Source organism: Stigmatopora nigra, chromosome 14, assembly GCF_051989575.1.
Source record: "Stigmatopora nigra isolate UIUO_SnigA chromosome 14, RoL_Snig_1.1, whole genome shotgun sequence".
Classification (NCBI taxonomy): Eukaryota; Metazoa; Chordata; class Actinopteri; order Syngnathiformes; family Syngnathidae; genus Stigmatopora; species Stigmatopora nigra.
This window is the reverse complement of record NC_135521.1, coordinates 1,561,768-1,575,941: the sequence shown is the minus strand read 5'-3', so window position 1 is coordinate 1,575,941 and position 14,174 is coordinate 1,561,768. Positions and strand designations below refer to the sequence as shown.

At 41.8% G+C, this 14,174-nt stretch overlaps 1 protein-coding gene across 2 annotated transcripts in view; it reads left to right on the top strand.

Moving 5' to 3' along the window:
* atp8a1 (ATPase phospholipid transporting 8A1) overlaps positions 1 to 14,174 on the top strand; it is a 56,709-nt gene that overhangs the window by 38,733 nt on the left and 3,802 nt on the right. For both annotated transcript variants that reach the window (XM_077732420.1, XM_077732421.1), the window contains 8 exons: positions 3,553 to 3,627; positions 4,828 to 4,950; positions 6,992 to 7,070; positions 7,623 to 7,684; positions 7,842 to 7,898; positions 8,229 to 8,336; positions 12,907 to 12,995; positions 13,109 to 13,201. In XM_077732420.1, the coding sequence (XP_077588546.1) occupies positions 3,553 to 3,627; positions 4,828 to 4,950; positions 6,992 to 7,070; positions 7,623 to 7,684; positions 7,842 to 7,898; positions 8,229 to 8,336; positions 12,907 to 12,995; positions 13,109 to 13,201 (686 nt within the window). The remainder of the gene's footprint in view (positions 1 to 3,552; positions 3,628 to 4,827; positions 4,951 to 6,991; positions 7,071 to 7,622; positions 7,685 to 7,841; positions 7,899 to 8,228; positions 8,337 to 12,906; positions 12,996 to 13,108; positions 13,202 to 14,174) is intronic.

The following is a 14,174-nucleotide window of genomic DNA, read 5'->3' as shown; positions in this document are numbered from 1 at the left end:
TTGACGTCAGAGCGTTTTTTGGGCGCAAAAGCCAAGCTGGCCTTACGGTAAACCCGATAGTTGTTTCCACAAGCCGACGACATATGTAAACGTTGCGTGTTTGCGCTGCCGCTGACGGCCTTCGCGCGCAGCCAGTTTCAACACAGCTGGCCGCAAAACAAACCCCCAGAAAAATGGCAATCATCCTCCAAGACGCACATCCGATACAGCTCATCGCATTAATGGCATTTAGTAAATCTTTCATTTCAACTCCGCCGGGGCACGACAGGGGAAAAAAATACCTGGAAGATTTAGGATAGATGGCCCAGACCACCGTGAAGATGGCGTTGTTGGGATGCTAGCGAAAGACGGATGGGAATTTTGTGCATGGCTTGTGACACATAGCAGACCTCACACTGATTACAAGTTCAAAGTTGCCAGCTAGGGAGGAGATAAGTTAAGCGCCGCTTATCGCTCACCGTGCCGTAATGTTTTGATCTGCACCCCCCGTGACAAGCGGGGAGCCTTAAAGTTCACCCCTGGCCGGATGGTAACCAGCCATTTACGGCTAGATAAGTAGCTTCTCTTCTTTGAATTTTTGGGCCAATAACAACCATTATTGCAAGTTGGTATTTACTCAATGAGGTTTTTTTTTGTTTGAACTATGGATGACCTTTCACCTATTCGTTCAAAAACTATGCAAGGTTTTTCCCCATATATTTGGAGTAAATAATGTATGACATGCGATAACCTACAGGTGTTAAAGGGGTGGCCCGCGGGCTAAATCTGGCTCGTTGAATGATTTTTTTTAGCGGCCCGAGAAAGTCAAAGATCAGTGCTTTCTGTTTTATGATTATATTCAAATGGAGATTATAAATATATTGGAAATGTTTCATGTGTTTCTTTTTTTAAATCAATAATTGCAGATGGGGCATGTTTTTGGCATGTCGGCCTCCTGGTGGGAGATCTGGGTTCAAATCCAGATGGAAGTTGAGAATAATTTACTTTTTTTCATCCATTTGTTAGCTTTGTGATACAAAATCAAAGTTTGAGCTATTATTTTCACACATTTTTTGCTATGACTTGCAACTATGATATATCCCATAATTTGGAAACTGATTTCCAATCATTCCCGTTTCCATTACAACTGATTGTACTAATCTTGCACATTTTTTAGCTAATGTCATTCCTCCCCGCACTCTTACCCCAAATGATAGATACTACCCACTAAAAAGCAGGCTCTACACGTATTGAGTCACCTTCAAGAAAGCCCCACCAAAGGAAACCATAGCAACAGGATTGAAAGCGCCATTCCCGCAGACCACTCATGTTTGATTGACACTCGGCCACGGCGCCGCTGATGGACAAACGCCTTTCACCAGGCCATTACACCAAAGCACTCTGACCGGGTCGCTCTTTCCCAAACACCAACGACATATTTCTCCACTACTTCTTCACGTCCTCAATGGCGTGAATTCCATTAGCAATCCCAGCGTAGTGCACCTCGAGGGTTTTCGGGCCCCGCATTGTAAGGGACAAACGTCAACCAACCCCTTCCAGACCCTTCTCCAGAGCTTTGCAATCAATGATTTTTCATCCGCTGTTGAATATGCAAAGGAGGCTTTTTTTCAACATGTGCGCTGGGGGGTGGTGGGCAACCACACCCCTTTGCCGAGTGGCCTTCAATGACCAAAAGAAAAGAGCCAAGAAGAGAAATCCTGGCGGGTACTTCCCCTTAATGAGCAGATCAATGCATCTGTCCCTCAAGAGAGGGAGACGGGAGGGAGACGGGAGGGAGACGGGAGGGAGACGGACTTACCGGGGACCCCCGAAGACCGGGCCAAGACGCTCACACAAGGGGCAGTTAGCGCTGGCTGTGAATGGAAGTCTTTTTTAACTGGCTACAACAATAAACAGGCCCCGACCTGGCATTGAGCAAGGCTGTAATTAATTCAGCAGTTTGACCTGCCTGCTAGCTTCTCCTCATTAGCATTGCTTGAGGAAAGCTGCCTCCTGGCTCTTTGGAAAGGGGGGGTCTTGGGGGTCTCCGTGTAGACGCCACCTCCAGATATATGGCGGTTCACTGGGTTGTTGACGGGGAAAATTCAAATTTAGGCTTGTACAATAATTGAAAATATGAAGCAGAATTGAGGAGAAGAGGCGTCATGACCCAATTATTCAATAAATATTGAGTCCTCCTTCTTGTTTTGGTATTTTTAATATTAGTTGTTGAATTTAGGGCCATTGAGCATTTATTTCACCTTTGGAATTTAATGGTTAGGTTTGGCATTCATCTAATCTCAAAGTTCACTTTGCAGGAAATCTCTATTAAAACAGACTACTCTGGTTTTCTGGATCATATCCCCAATAATGAACCATAACTAAACTATTCTACAGAGGTAAACGGAGACCCCCTAAAACTACCCGCATATTTTGATTCTCCATTAGCGTGAAAGCAGGGCCTCAATATACAATAGCAACAAGCTCATGGTAGACTGAACCTAATAGCGAGGAGGCTCCAGTCTGGGGAAAGGATGGGCGTGGTAGTGCGGGTGGGGGGTGGACACGGCACCCACATACACATAAAACCGGTCCTAGTCTTCCCCTTGCACCACTTTGAGACTTGGATTGAGGGATAGGTCACATGTATGCTAATTGAAATTTGAAATGGACTGGCCGGTGGCGGATTGGGGAGACGTTGAATTAGTTCCAATTTGTGGCCTTCACAATCAAGTCCAATCAAGCCAGGAACCCCTTATTTGGCTGTTCATGATTTAAAAGCCGTAAAAGTTGATTCATTCCACATTGGCTACCACAAAGGATTCAACTTTTGGTCCAGACCACACCAAACTTAGAAATAGATTGTTTAAAAGGCAGATCATTCAGCGTTGGCGCTCTTAAAGTAACATCGTACATCGGCGTCATGTCGCTCTGCTAGTACAGCATGTCATCGCCCAGTCTTGTTTCTAACACCATGATCAACGTCATCCGTCACCCCCGTGTCAAGTCAGTCTGCTCACAAACTGGAAACGCTGGGCTTGGTGGTGTTGAGGTCATCTTGAGAAGTTTATACCGGTACATGAGTGGAGTTTTTTTGCTTTTTACTCCTGGAATTTGACTGGAGTATTTTTAAAGTTGTTCCTTTTTCCTAACCTCGTTAACAAAAAACAACTCTGGGCTGACATACGCCTTCATTTCTATTTCTAGGCTGACATACTTTTACATTTCTATTTCTAAGTTGAATAGCTCCGAAGTTTTTTAACTGAAGTTGCGGGTCAATTCAAAGTTTGGGATGACATTTTTCAAAACTGCTGATATCATTTATGAAGGGTTTTCTAATGGTAAAGTCTCTTATTTTAATCCAATTCCACGAAGAAACGCCTACACGCTCATTCATGATCAAATTAAAAGATGTATTAACAATTAACCTTAAACGAAAAGAAATAGAAGTCAATATTTTGACCACAATTCTTGATTTTTCTGTCCCTCATACAGTTTTAACCTCTGATACTTTTGTGATTTGCTTTTTTTACTCATTTCCCATGTTTTTTTTTCTCTCTGTTTCTCTCACAGATCTGGTTTGCATTTGTCAATGGCTTCTCGGGTCAGATTCTATTTGAGCGCTGGTGCATCGGCTTGTACAACGTGGTGAGTGTTGATAAAAGCTTTACAGTGCACAAAGCCAAAAAGAGCCGCTCCGGGAGGCGGTCCTTGGTGGCGGCAGGGATTGTGTCACTAACATCCTGAAAAAAGCTCCAGTGTATTAATGACCTTTTGTCAAAGCTCAACCTTCCCCCTGTTGCCCAAACTATGCGCTGAATGTGAAAGAACAACAGTTTGCCTTGCCCCAGGAAGTGTTGTTAGCCGGCATAGCTATGCTCTCATGAAATTAAAAAGGGAGTCCCACAGGGTTCTATTGCGGGGCCGCTCCTAATGATGTCATAATTCATATCTGTCATGATTTTGCTCAAGTAAAAAAGTCCATCTGCACACTTTGGCTCGCCCAATGGGTGCTATCGGAGCCCTTAATTTGGCGAGGAAACCGCCACCTCAGTGGCAGGCAACTGGTGGGTAAAGCTGAAATTCCTGTGGTTCTGTGGGAGTCTGTCAGAGGCACTGGTCTGAATCCGCCCCGCAATAAAGCGCTTCCCTAAAATAAGAAAAGTGCACGTTGGAGCGTGTCCTGCGGGCCGGAGCCCCGGCGGACTCCCACTCTTGATAGGCCCAACGGTAAGCCAGGCCAAGTGACCCGCTCGAGCCAATGCGTTCGGAAAAACATCAACAAATCATTTTGCTTTTAAGCTGACTGGAACACCTGATTGTTTGAGGGATGGTTTTCAGATGGGAAGCATCCAAAATATGGAAACCACAGGTTTTACACTAATCTGATTTATTCTTAGTCATTTAAAAGGGAGAAAAAAAGGGATTTTAACTGAACAGGAATTACTTTAAGATGCAAAAAGAGCCAAGAGGATGATTGTGTGTCATCGTCATTCTTCACTTTATTCAAAACACAAAGTATACAGACTCAAAAATGTTGTTTATAACCAACATTTTTGGACTACAATACTTTATGATTTCCTCCAAAAACCACTGCATTTTTCTTCAATTTGGAACTAATCTGGCAATAATTATTGAAAAAAAATAAACACATACATAGCTATTATACACATGTTAAAATGTGTACGTAGTCAGATTACATTCCATGAAGTCAGTTTGTAAAAATAACAGTAAAAGAAAAAATACTGCATTTCAAATGACAATTATAATAGTAAAATGCTTTTTTTGTGTCAGTTTCTGTTTCCATTGTACATTTTCTGACTCTGTCTTTTAATTTTTCTCGTCCAGATCTTCACGGCCCTGCCTCCTCTCACTCTTGGAATATTTGAGCGTTCCTGTCGGAAAGAAAATATGCTCAAGTACCCCGAGCTCTACAAAAGCTCCCAGAATGCAATGGGATTCAATACCAAGGTAAAGCACTCTTGCTAAGACAGTTATATAGACATTTACTCCTTTGGGCACACTGGGCTCCCGTGGGCTCCTCACAGGCGTGGTGACCTGTTTAGTGTGGCGTGGAAGTAGAATAAAGAACCATTGGCCACGGGGGTCAGACTAGACATGCACGAAACTGCTAGGTAACAAAGACAAAATGCCATAACGTAAGACAATGCGGCCGATATAGTCATTTATTTCAAGATAGACAAAGTATGAACAGATAAAACGCTACACAAAATGTATTTCGATGTCTTTGCATGAAATTTCAGAGAAAAAAAACATCACACAAAATGTGAAAAAAAGATTTCCCCTTCAAAGTAACTTTTCTTCTCTCTTATACGAGTCCAATCGTAAAATCCAACGATTTTTAAGGCCATTTTAAGGGTCCGGCTTATACATGGAGGCGGTCAATAAAATACGGTAAGTCGTTTGTGTTAAAGTGAGTGGCGGAAATGACCCCGGGTGGCAAAATATAAAAGTGTCACCTTTTAACAACATATTCCTTCCACTTAAAGTTACACACATAAACCTCTCCTTATGTGGCTACGCTCTTTCCAGCCATGTGTCGGTTAGCCCCTCCCCTCCAGGATCGCCGCTCAATATTTCATTATATTTTAATGACCCAACGCCATTATTTTTATGTGTATTTTTGTGTTGGCCAGAAATACAAAATCTGCAACGTGGATCACGCTGTGACCAGCAATTATGAGAGTTTATTGATTTTATTAGCCTTTATCCTTTTTGCTTGTGGCCACTCCCACTTGGTTGTGAGTGGGATGGAAGAAGCCAAGCTGTGATGGTAATTGGCATAAATGTACTTGCATAATGAATGATAATTTAGGCAGCATCTGACCAACAAGAGGGCGGCGGTGGAGGGTTGGGGGGGTTTGCTTTTAGTGTATTGGCTTTTGTGGACACAATGAAAGGGTGAGGTAATCCTGGGTGGGGTGGAAGGGCGGAGGAGGATGTTTTCAGGGTGTGTGTGGGCGCAATTGGACTTTTTTAAGACGGGATAAGAAAGGTGAGGAGGTCGATGTGTAGAAGCAATGCCCCCCGGCTACAATTCAGCAGCGATCTGTCCATTCAAAATCATGAAAATACCTCTTTTTCTCTGTTAACTACTTGTTTTGCATGAAGTTTAATGGACAGATTTGCTGAATTGGCCCAAAAAGCATGTTTTTTGAGGGAAAAAGGAAAGAAAATCTACCTGATGAACAGGCCAGGACAGAATCATTTATTTTTTGAAGTCTTGGTGTTGATATCGTTATAACAACAAGACAGAGTGGAGTTTTTTGGTGTGTTTTTTTGTGGCAGAATAGATTTCACGGTAATTTCATGCTACATCGCCCATTAGTGTTTAACTTGGCTGCGGCTGCGTGGAATGTGTATTTGAAGCTGGACGTGAAAAGACCAATCCCAAGTCTGCTTACACCTTCCAACACGCCTACTTTAGACAACTGTCTGCACGTATGTCTTCAGCCAATCAACTCTGCTTATTCAAGGCTTAAACCCTTCACCCTTTTGCCACCCAAAACGTCATCAAATGAACCATCAAAACCTGTCAAAAAACATATTTAATAACCTAGAATATGTCACTCAACTGGCTCAAAGGGAAAGCCAAGCCTTTATTTCCCTTCCCTTGCAATTCTTTGTTCCAAAAAGGTTTTAATTTAATCATTCCGTATATGAAAACCTGCCTTTGCAGACCACTTTTTTCCCTAAAAATCAGTTTTAGTCTATACTTTTTGCTCCACTGGCAATCCCCCACCCGCTCACACCCACAAAGGATATACAAGGTGTCTATCAGCGGGGTGGCCATTGAGGGCCCGGGCCCCGACAAAACCGCCACTTAGCCTAGCGCTGGGCTAGTACAAAAGACTGAGGTCAAAGGTGGCTTGGTAGGCAGGATCTCCCTTCACTCTTTTGTATCCAACTCTCTCTCACTTTTCGCTTTTGTTGGAATTTTTAACCATCTCCCCCTCCTCCCTCCCTTTTTCTCTCTTTTTTTTTGTTGCAGGTCTTCTGGGCTCATTGTCTAAACGGCCTCTTCCATTCCGTCATCCTCTTCTGGTTCCCTCTCAAAGCCTTCCAACACGGTGAGCGGCTCCCGGAGATTCACCACGAGAAGCCAGCGCAGTCAGCGGCTGGCGTTGTGGCATACTTTGTCTTAATTAGGGCTTACTGCATGCGTCGTCCACCCACCGGTCAATTGCAAACATGTGTGTCTTGTCCTCCACTCGCAACGGGACACGCACTCTATAACACGTTAGTACCACTTCTTCATTCCCAGGCTTTGGGGGGATTATCCCATCGTCAAATACAGGGGGCGGGGGGGTGTCTAATGTGGAAAAGCCCCAACTGTGGTACAATGAGGAGTTCAAACTCAGTTTTTTGGTCTTTTGGTTCTTTGTTTTTGCAAAACGTGCCTCAAAAAGGGAACAAAAGACAGCACATTTTGGCAGACGCTAATGTAAATAACATTATCGATAATGACTTTAGTGTATACATTACCAGAGAAGCAGGCCAACAGTAGCTATTTCTTTGCGATACTTATCCGACTATTGTGTTGTGAAATTGCGTCGTTCCAAAGTTCTATTTATGATTTTGCATTATGCAGCCCCTTCTGAAATGTTTCATTTTCTGCACAGATACGGTGTTTGGCAATGGAAGAACTCCCGACTATCTCCTCTTAGGAAACATGGTTTACACAGTAAGTACAACGCCAACTGGATGATGCAAAATGATTCAGCGGGCCAGATTTTGACCCCGAACCACCACTTTCACACCGGCAAAGAACTTCACAGACACTCCAATATGTCTAAAAGTACATTTGTGTATTCACATTGCTGTCATTTGTCTCCCCACAGTTTGTGGTGATCACAGTTTGCCTTAAAGCGGGCCTGGAAACTTCATCCTGGACAATGGTGAGCAAAACAAGCTCACCTATTAACCATTCCTACCCACAATGCTTCATTTTTTGCCCAAAGTTAAGAAATATGGAGATGTTATTGGGAGACAAAGTGAGGAGGACTTCTTGGGACTGTGTATTGATAGGGTTTAAGTCAGGATTGTTCAAAATAGTTCAAAATGTTGTCCTTTGCCATTCTTAGCTGTCTTTTGATGGGGTTTTTAGTCACAACTTTTTGTCCCTTATACTGTGACATTATTTGAATAACACTGCTCACTTGTTTTCTGTGTTTTGATACAATATGAATATAAAACATTAACCTGAGACTCTTCCCTTGTGTTTTTAGTTCAGTCACATCGCCATCTGGGGCAGCATTTGCCTGTGGGTGGTGTTCTTCGTCATCTACTCGTCGCTGTGGCCCCTCATCCCGCTGGCCCCGGACATGTCGGGCGAGGTAAGCGCGACCCCCTCGCACGCACCTGCGTTACATCACGAGCGAATGCACGCCAGCAAGCGCACCTTGCTAAGGAGAACCAGAGAGGCTCCGGGCCGGCCGGGCTTGTCAGACCTCCGGCTTGTGTTGCATAATGACTTAATTGGGCCAATTAGAAGGCTTGTTTGCGTTTCGCCATCCGTCAGCCTCCCTCGGCCGCTGAGTATCCGCAGGTGACTTTGAGACAACGAGGTGGGCTGCTAGCTAAACAAATTGAAACGGTTTGGGTCGCGCGATTGCGTCGCAGGAAGCAGATGACTATGAAATTGTTTGCTTTTTTTATCCGTTTTTTGGGACGTTTTCTTTCTGCGGCTTTCGAGTATTTGGTCTCTGGACAACATCGACAGGTGATGTTTCCCAGTTTATTCGTAGTTCATGTTAAGAGCAAGTAACAGAATTCTGGGAGAAAGTTAGTTAGTTCTTTTTTGTGCACTGTTTTGGCATCAACGTGTTTAGTTTTTTTGCCATGTATGGTAAGAAACTGAGAGAAAATGGGGCGTTTTTTTGTGTCTTTTTGTACGATATCGAGCAACGCAACCAATTTTTACTGAACTAGAATTTGCAAAAAAAATCCTGTCGATTCCGTATACAACTGCATCTTTTTTTTAATTTAACCACAATCAACACGATGAAAGAGGAAATTTTTAGAGCTTTTCTACTTGGTAATAATAACAAAAGAGAGTAACCCATCATAAAGTATGTATCATCCATTCATTGGCATTCATCCATGTGTGTGAGATTAGAAGAACAGTCGCTATTTGAGGAATTATCCCTATCAAAATGGCCAGAGAAAATCATAATGCATAACCACGCTCTTACAAATTCCTTTCTGACAATGTCATTAACAATGGAGTATTACACACACACACACACAGCCTTTGTATTGTAGGTGTACCTAATAATGAGTCCACCGAGAGTATTTACAATTTTGGAACCCTTCAACTCTCGCAGTCTTGATTGTGTGTGACACAATAGCTTCACAAAAGATGGCCGTGTGTGTGTGTTGACTTCATAGTACGTATTCCTTTCTCTCGGCTTTCATCCGTGCCCCACAGCACTGAAGCTAACGTTGTTTTGCGACGAGCTGGTAACCTTACACACCCGATGGAGCCCTCCCCTCCCCCCTCTTTCGACCGCAAATGGAGGTTGGCTCATCAAACAAGCGCACATCTTTCTGTCCTTGCGCGAAACCCGAGAATGCATCACAGAGCTGACGCACCAACACTCACAATCTTTCGTAAATCACATCAGTCCCCATTTTTTTAGCTTCTCTTCACTGACTACTTGTTGCGTCAGCATGAATGAAACCCCCCCTCCGCTCCCTCTCCTCTCGTCTTTGTCTACCCGCAACTTTGCCGCTAACCATAAGGCTCTTCTCCTCTTTTTTCATCCACCGTGGGGTGTCATGGTAACGCATTCATCAATGTCAGGCGGGATATTTTTGCTCTTGACGGGACAGGTGCAGAAGCCATCCATCACGTTCCCATATTAGGTCACCCTGCAAAAATACTGTTTTATGGATTATATGACATGCTAGAAAATGCGCTATGAAATAAATTGAATTTGTTCAAATTCAGATGGAGAGATTTGATAGAAAATGGCTTTCTATTTGTCATCCTTACAAAAAAATTGCCCAAATTCTTTTGTTGTTTTACCCAAATCGTTATTCAGAGTATTCTTAACTTATTAGAATTGGATTGAATGCTTTTATTGTCCTTATACAACTATAATGAGATTTAAAACTTAACCAAAAAGTGTACAAATAACAACAAAATACAGACAAATACATAATCAATAAATAAGTAGTCAACAAAAGTGGTCAATAATATAAATTTAAACTAAATGCCAGTACATTAGGCTAAAGACTGCTTAACATTCATTTTCTTTTAGAAATATGGAATTAGTAGCCTCTGACATTTAAAGTTATGCTTTGATTAGGTCATTTTGAGCAATTCTAACCAATCCTGTTTGGTTTTGAAAGTGGAAAGCCATCAAAAACATGTTTGAAATTTCTCCGTGTGATGTTTGTCATCATTTTTATGACCCTATCTTCTTCTTCTTTAGTGGCGACTTGTCAAATCCTTAACGCACAATTTTTTAGTGACATCCCGCTTTTGTCCAAACACTGCGCTACGTTGCACTTTCAAGTCTTGAAGTATTTTTATTTTTGGGGGGGAGGTTGGATGTCTTTGTCGGTTGAAACATGTGGAGAGGGTGGAGAAATCCAGTAAGAAAATGGCTTTTGAAGCCTCATTGGCAGTTTTTGTGTTGTTTTAGAGAGCGAGTCGTGTTGACAACCTTCTCACTCATGTGTTGAAAAACAAGTGGGAGGTTTATTTTCACTTTTTTTTCATGTCGCAGTTATTTGCCGTCTGTTCATTTTACGCTATTCAACTCTGCTGAAAGTTTAAGAAAAGAAAAAGTAAGGCTAAAATGCCACACCTGCATATTTGAATTGGTATTTTCAAGAAGCAGTATTGTAAATACAACATGATCTTTTTCTATTTAAATTTAAGTACTTTTCTTTTTCATCCTGCCAATGGCACTTTGTATATTATGATATTACTCCTTTTATTATGAGTTCAATTTAAATGAAAGAGTCATAGACAAACAATGTTTGCTATTATTTTTAAAAGTGCTTTACAGTAATCCCTCACCATTTCACAGTTCAACTTTTGCCGCTTCACAACATGTATATACATATATAGAGATATTTACTATTTTTTTTAAGTCCATAAAGTCCCCAAATATATAAATTAGTTACTTATCCCTCTTTACATTCCAATTGACTGCCTGAATGTTAATTTTTAGGCAGATTTATGCCGCTCACACTGTGGGAACGTCTCTGGCAACCCGATTTCTTTCGACAATCCTAACCATTGGCCAGCAGATAGTTTATTAGTTTGTCGAGAAAGTACACGCCCCCTCTGGCCCCCCCACCCCCAAAGGACCGTCTGATTCCCGGGGGTCACCCGTGGTGGGAGGCACCCGTCCGACGTGTTGATGGTAATCGCATACAAAAACCTGAAAACAAACATTTGGGGTTGCCATGTTTGCCTCCTGTGGAGGTTGTGGCATGTAGAAAAGAAAAGACACATTATTATTATTTTTTTTTTTACTCTTTGGACAATTTAAATGCCATCATTAAGTTGTGACAAAAACTGAAAATAATTAAAGCAACTTACAAGAAAAACATAGGCCCAAAAAAGTGAAACTTGCACGTAATTTTGCCGTCTAATTTGGCCGAGCTGCACAGAAAAGCTCCATTCATTTGGGGGGGAGACATTGGGGGGGGTAAAAATACATTTTTTGATTTCCTGTCATTTGGCGTTTCCTCCCAGCGTCATGTTTTGTCACGCATCAAAGTCAATTTGCAGCTAATGGCCGCTAGATTAGCGCATTTGTGCCTAACGTGGCGCTTTGATACCCGTGACACTGATGGTGATGGCCGTGTGTGTGTGCGTCCCGGGGGCCCCTCGTTCGCCTGTGTGTGTGTGTCACGTTACAGGAAGGACGCGGCCCAGGGGCCGACGACTAGGGGCAGTTTGAACAAGTGGCACATCACAATGCGAGGAGCGGCGAGTTGTGCACTTTGACACGTAATGACAGAACGTTTCAATGCTGGCGGCCCAAACTAAACACTCCTGCACACAGATGAAAGATGCCAACACACACACACACTCACACAAACACACACCTACTTGCACACTCCCATCGCCCATCCTGCAAAGAAACCCCCCTAACCTTCTGAATATCCACAATCACTGGTGGATATTAAATCCTTATGCCGGAAAAATGTCATCTTGAAATGTATAATATTGAATTTAATGGGGTTGGGTGGAATTGAATTGATTGGAATTGGATGGTATGGAATGGAATGGAATTTTAGTGGATTGTATTGTATGGAATTGGAGGGCATTGAACTGAAAATAATTGATTGAAATTGAACTGAATTGAATTGAATTTGAATGGAATTGAATTGATTGGAATGGTACTGAATGGAATTTTAGTGAATTGAATGGAATTGAATTTGAATGGAATTGAATTTGAATGGATTTGAATTTGAATGGAATTGAATTTGAATGGAATTGAATTTGAATGGAATTGAATTTGAATGGAATTGAATTGATTGGAATGGTATGGGATGGAATTTTAATGAATTCAATGGAATTGATTGGAAGTGGATGGAATTGGTTGGTATTGGTTAGTATTGAATTGATTGGACATGAATTGAATGGTATAGAATGGAATTTTAGTGAATTGGATTGAATTGAAGTGAATTGAATTACAAGTAACTATAACAAACAAACAGACAAATAAACCATCAATAAGTAACGCTCGAGTCTTGATCAAAGCACGCTATCTTTAATTCACACTAGCTCAGGTCACTTATTTGTCTGTGACTCCTCACGGCGTTTCCACGACGCCAGCGTATGTTATCAGGTGTGGCCTCCTCTTAAGAGCTCTTCCACTTATGGTAGAAGTTGTGTATTGTCTTGGGTTCAGCGGTGCAACGTGTGTTTTGTGTCAGGCGGAGATGATGTTTTCTTCGGGGGTCTTCTGGACGGGCCTGGTCTTCATCCCCATCACCTCGCTGGTCTTTGACGTGGCCTACAAAGTGTGAGTCTTCTCTGTCTTTTATGTTCGGGCTCCCGCACAAATTCCGTGTCTTCCCTCCGTCGCCATCTGGCCTCAATTAAAGTGTGCGCGTGTGTTTATCGGTGTTGTTACAGGGTGAAGAAAGTGTTTTTCAAGACGCTGGTGGATGAGGTGCAGGAACTGGAGGCCTTATCCAAAGATCCCGGCGCTGTCGTACATGGGAAAAGGTACACCTTCTTTTGTGTGGGGTTTTTACGTAGAAAATGCAAAACATAGTCTTCTACTAGATGAAATCCCAATAGTCAGTAAATCTATTTAATGAAGGAATGGATGACATTTTTTAATTGGGTCATTTGAAAGAATCTTTTTTTATTATTATTTATTTTTTTGCTGAAAAAAGAAGACCTGGCAACCAGTTCTTAGATTATTCCATGAGACAAAGGTTATGTTACTTTTGTGCATTTTAGAGTTCAATCTTTCCATGGCAAGTGAATTATTATTCTTCATTTTAAAAAAATGGGTCGTGGCCATAAAGACATGGCATTGATATTTATGGGCATCATTACTTTTAGGCGCCAAATTCAAAACAAAAGCAAGAAGACTCATCAAAAATATCTTCAATAGTTCCTTTTGATATCATTTAAAAGATAATAGACTACAGTTATTGACTATAAAAATGATAGTTTAAGAAAAATACATTGCCATCTAATAACATTCAGCTTTAATAAATCATTTTACGGGTGCTATAAAAACAGCACTTGCTCAAAAGCATGTGAAAAGGCGCCAAAATCTAAATCAAAAGCAATAACACTGCTTATTTATTGCCGAAATTTTCCAATATTTCCATTTGATATCATAAAACAGATAATAGACTACAGTGATTGACTATAAAATTGATAGTTTAAGAAAAATAAACTGTCATATTGCCATCTAAAAATATTCCGCTTTTGTCACATCCAGGATGAATGATTATAAAAATAGCACTTGATCAAAAAGCCTGTGAAAAGTTCAAGTTTGGTCGAAGAAAATAAGGAAACAAAAGTGATGGAGATCTACAATCAGTCTTTCGTTCACACAGTTTTATAAAAACAAAGTAGAGACGGCCACTCATTGGTTAGCTTTGCTTAAATTCCTTCGCAGCTTTCCCGCTGCTGCGCATATTTGGCGCCCACGTTGCGTCTCGGCCACTTTGTCTCCCCA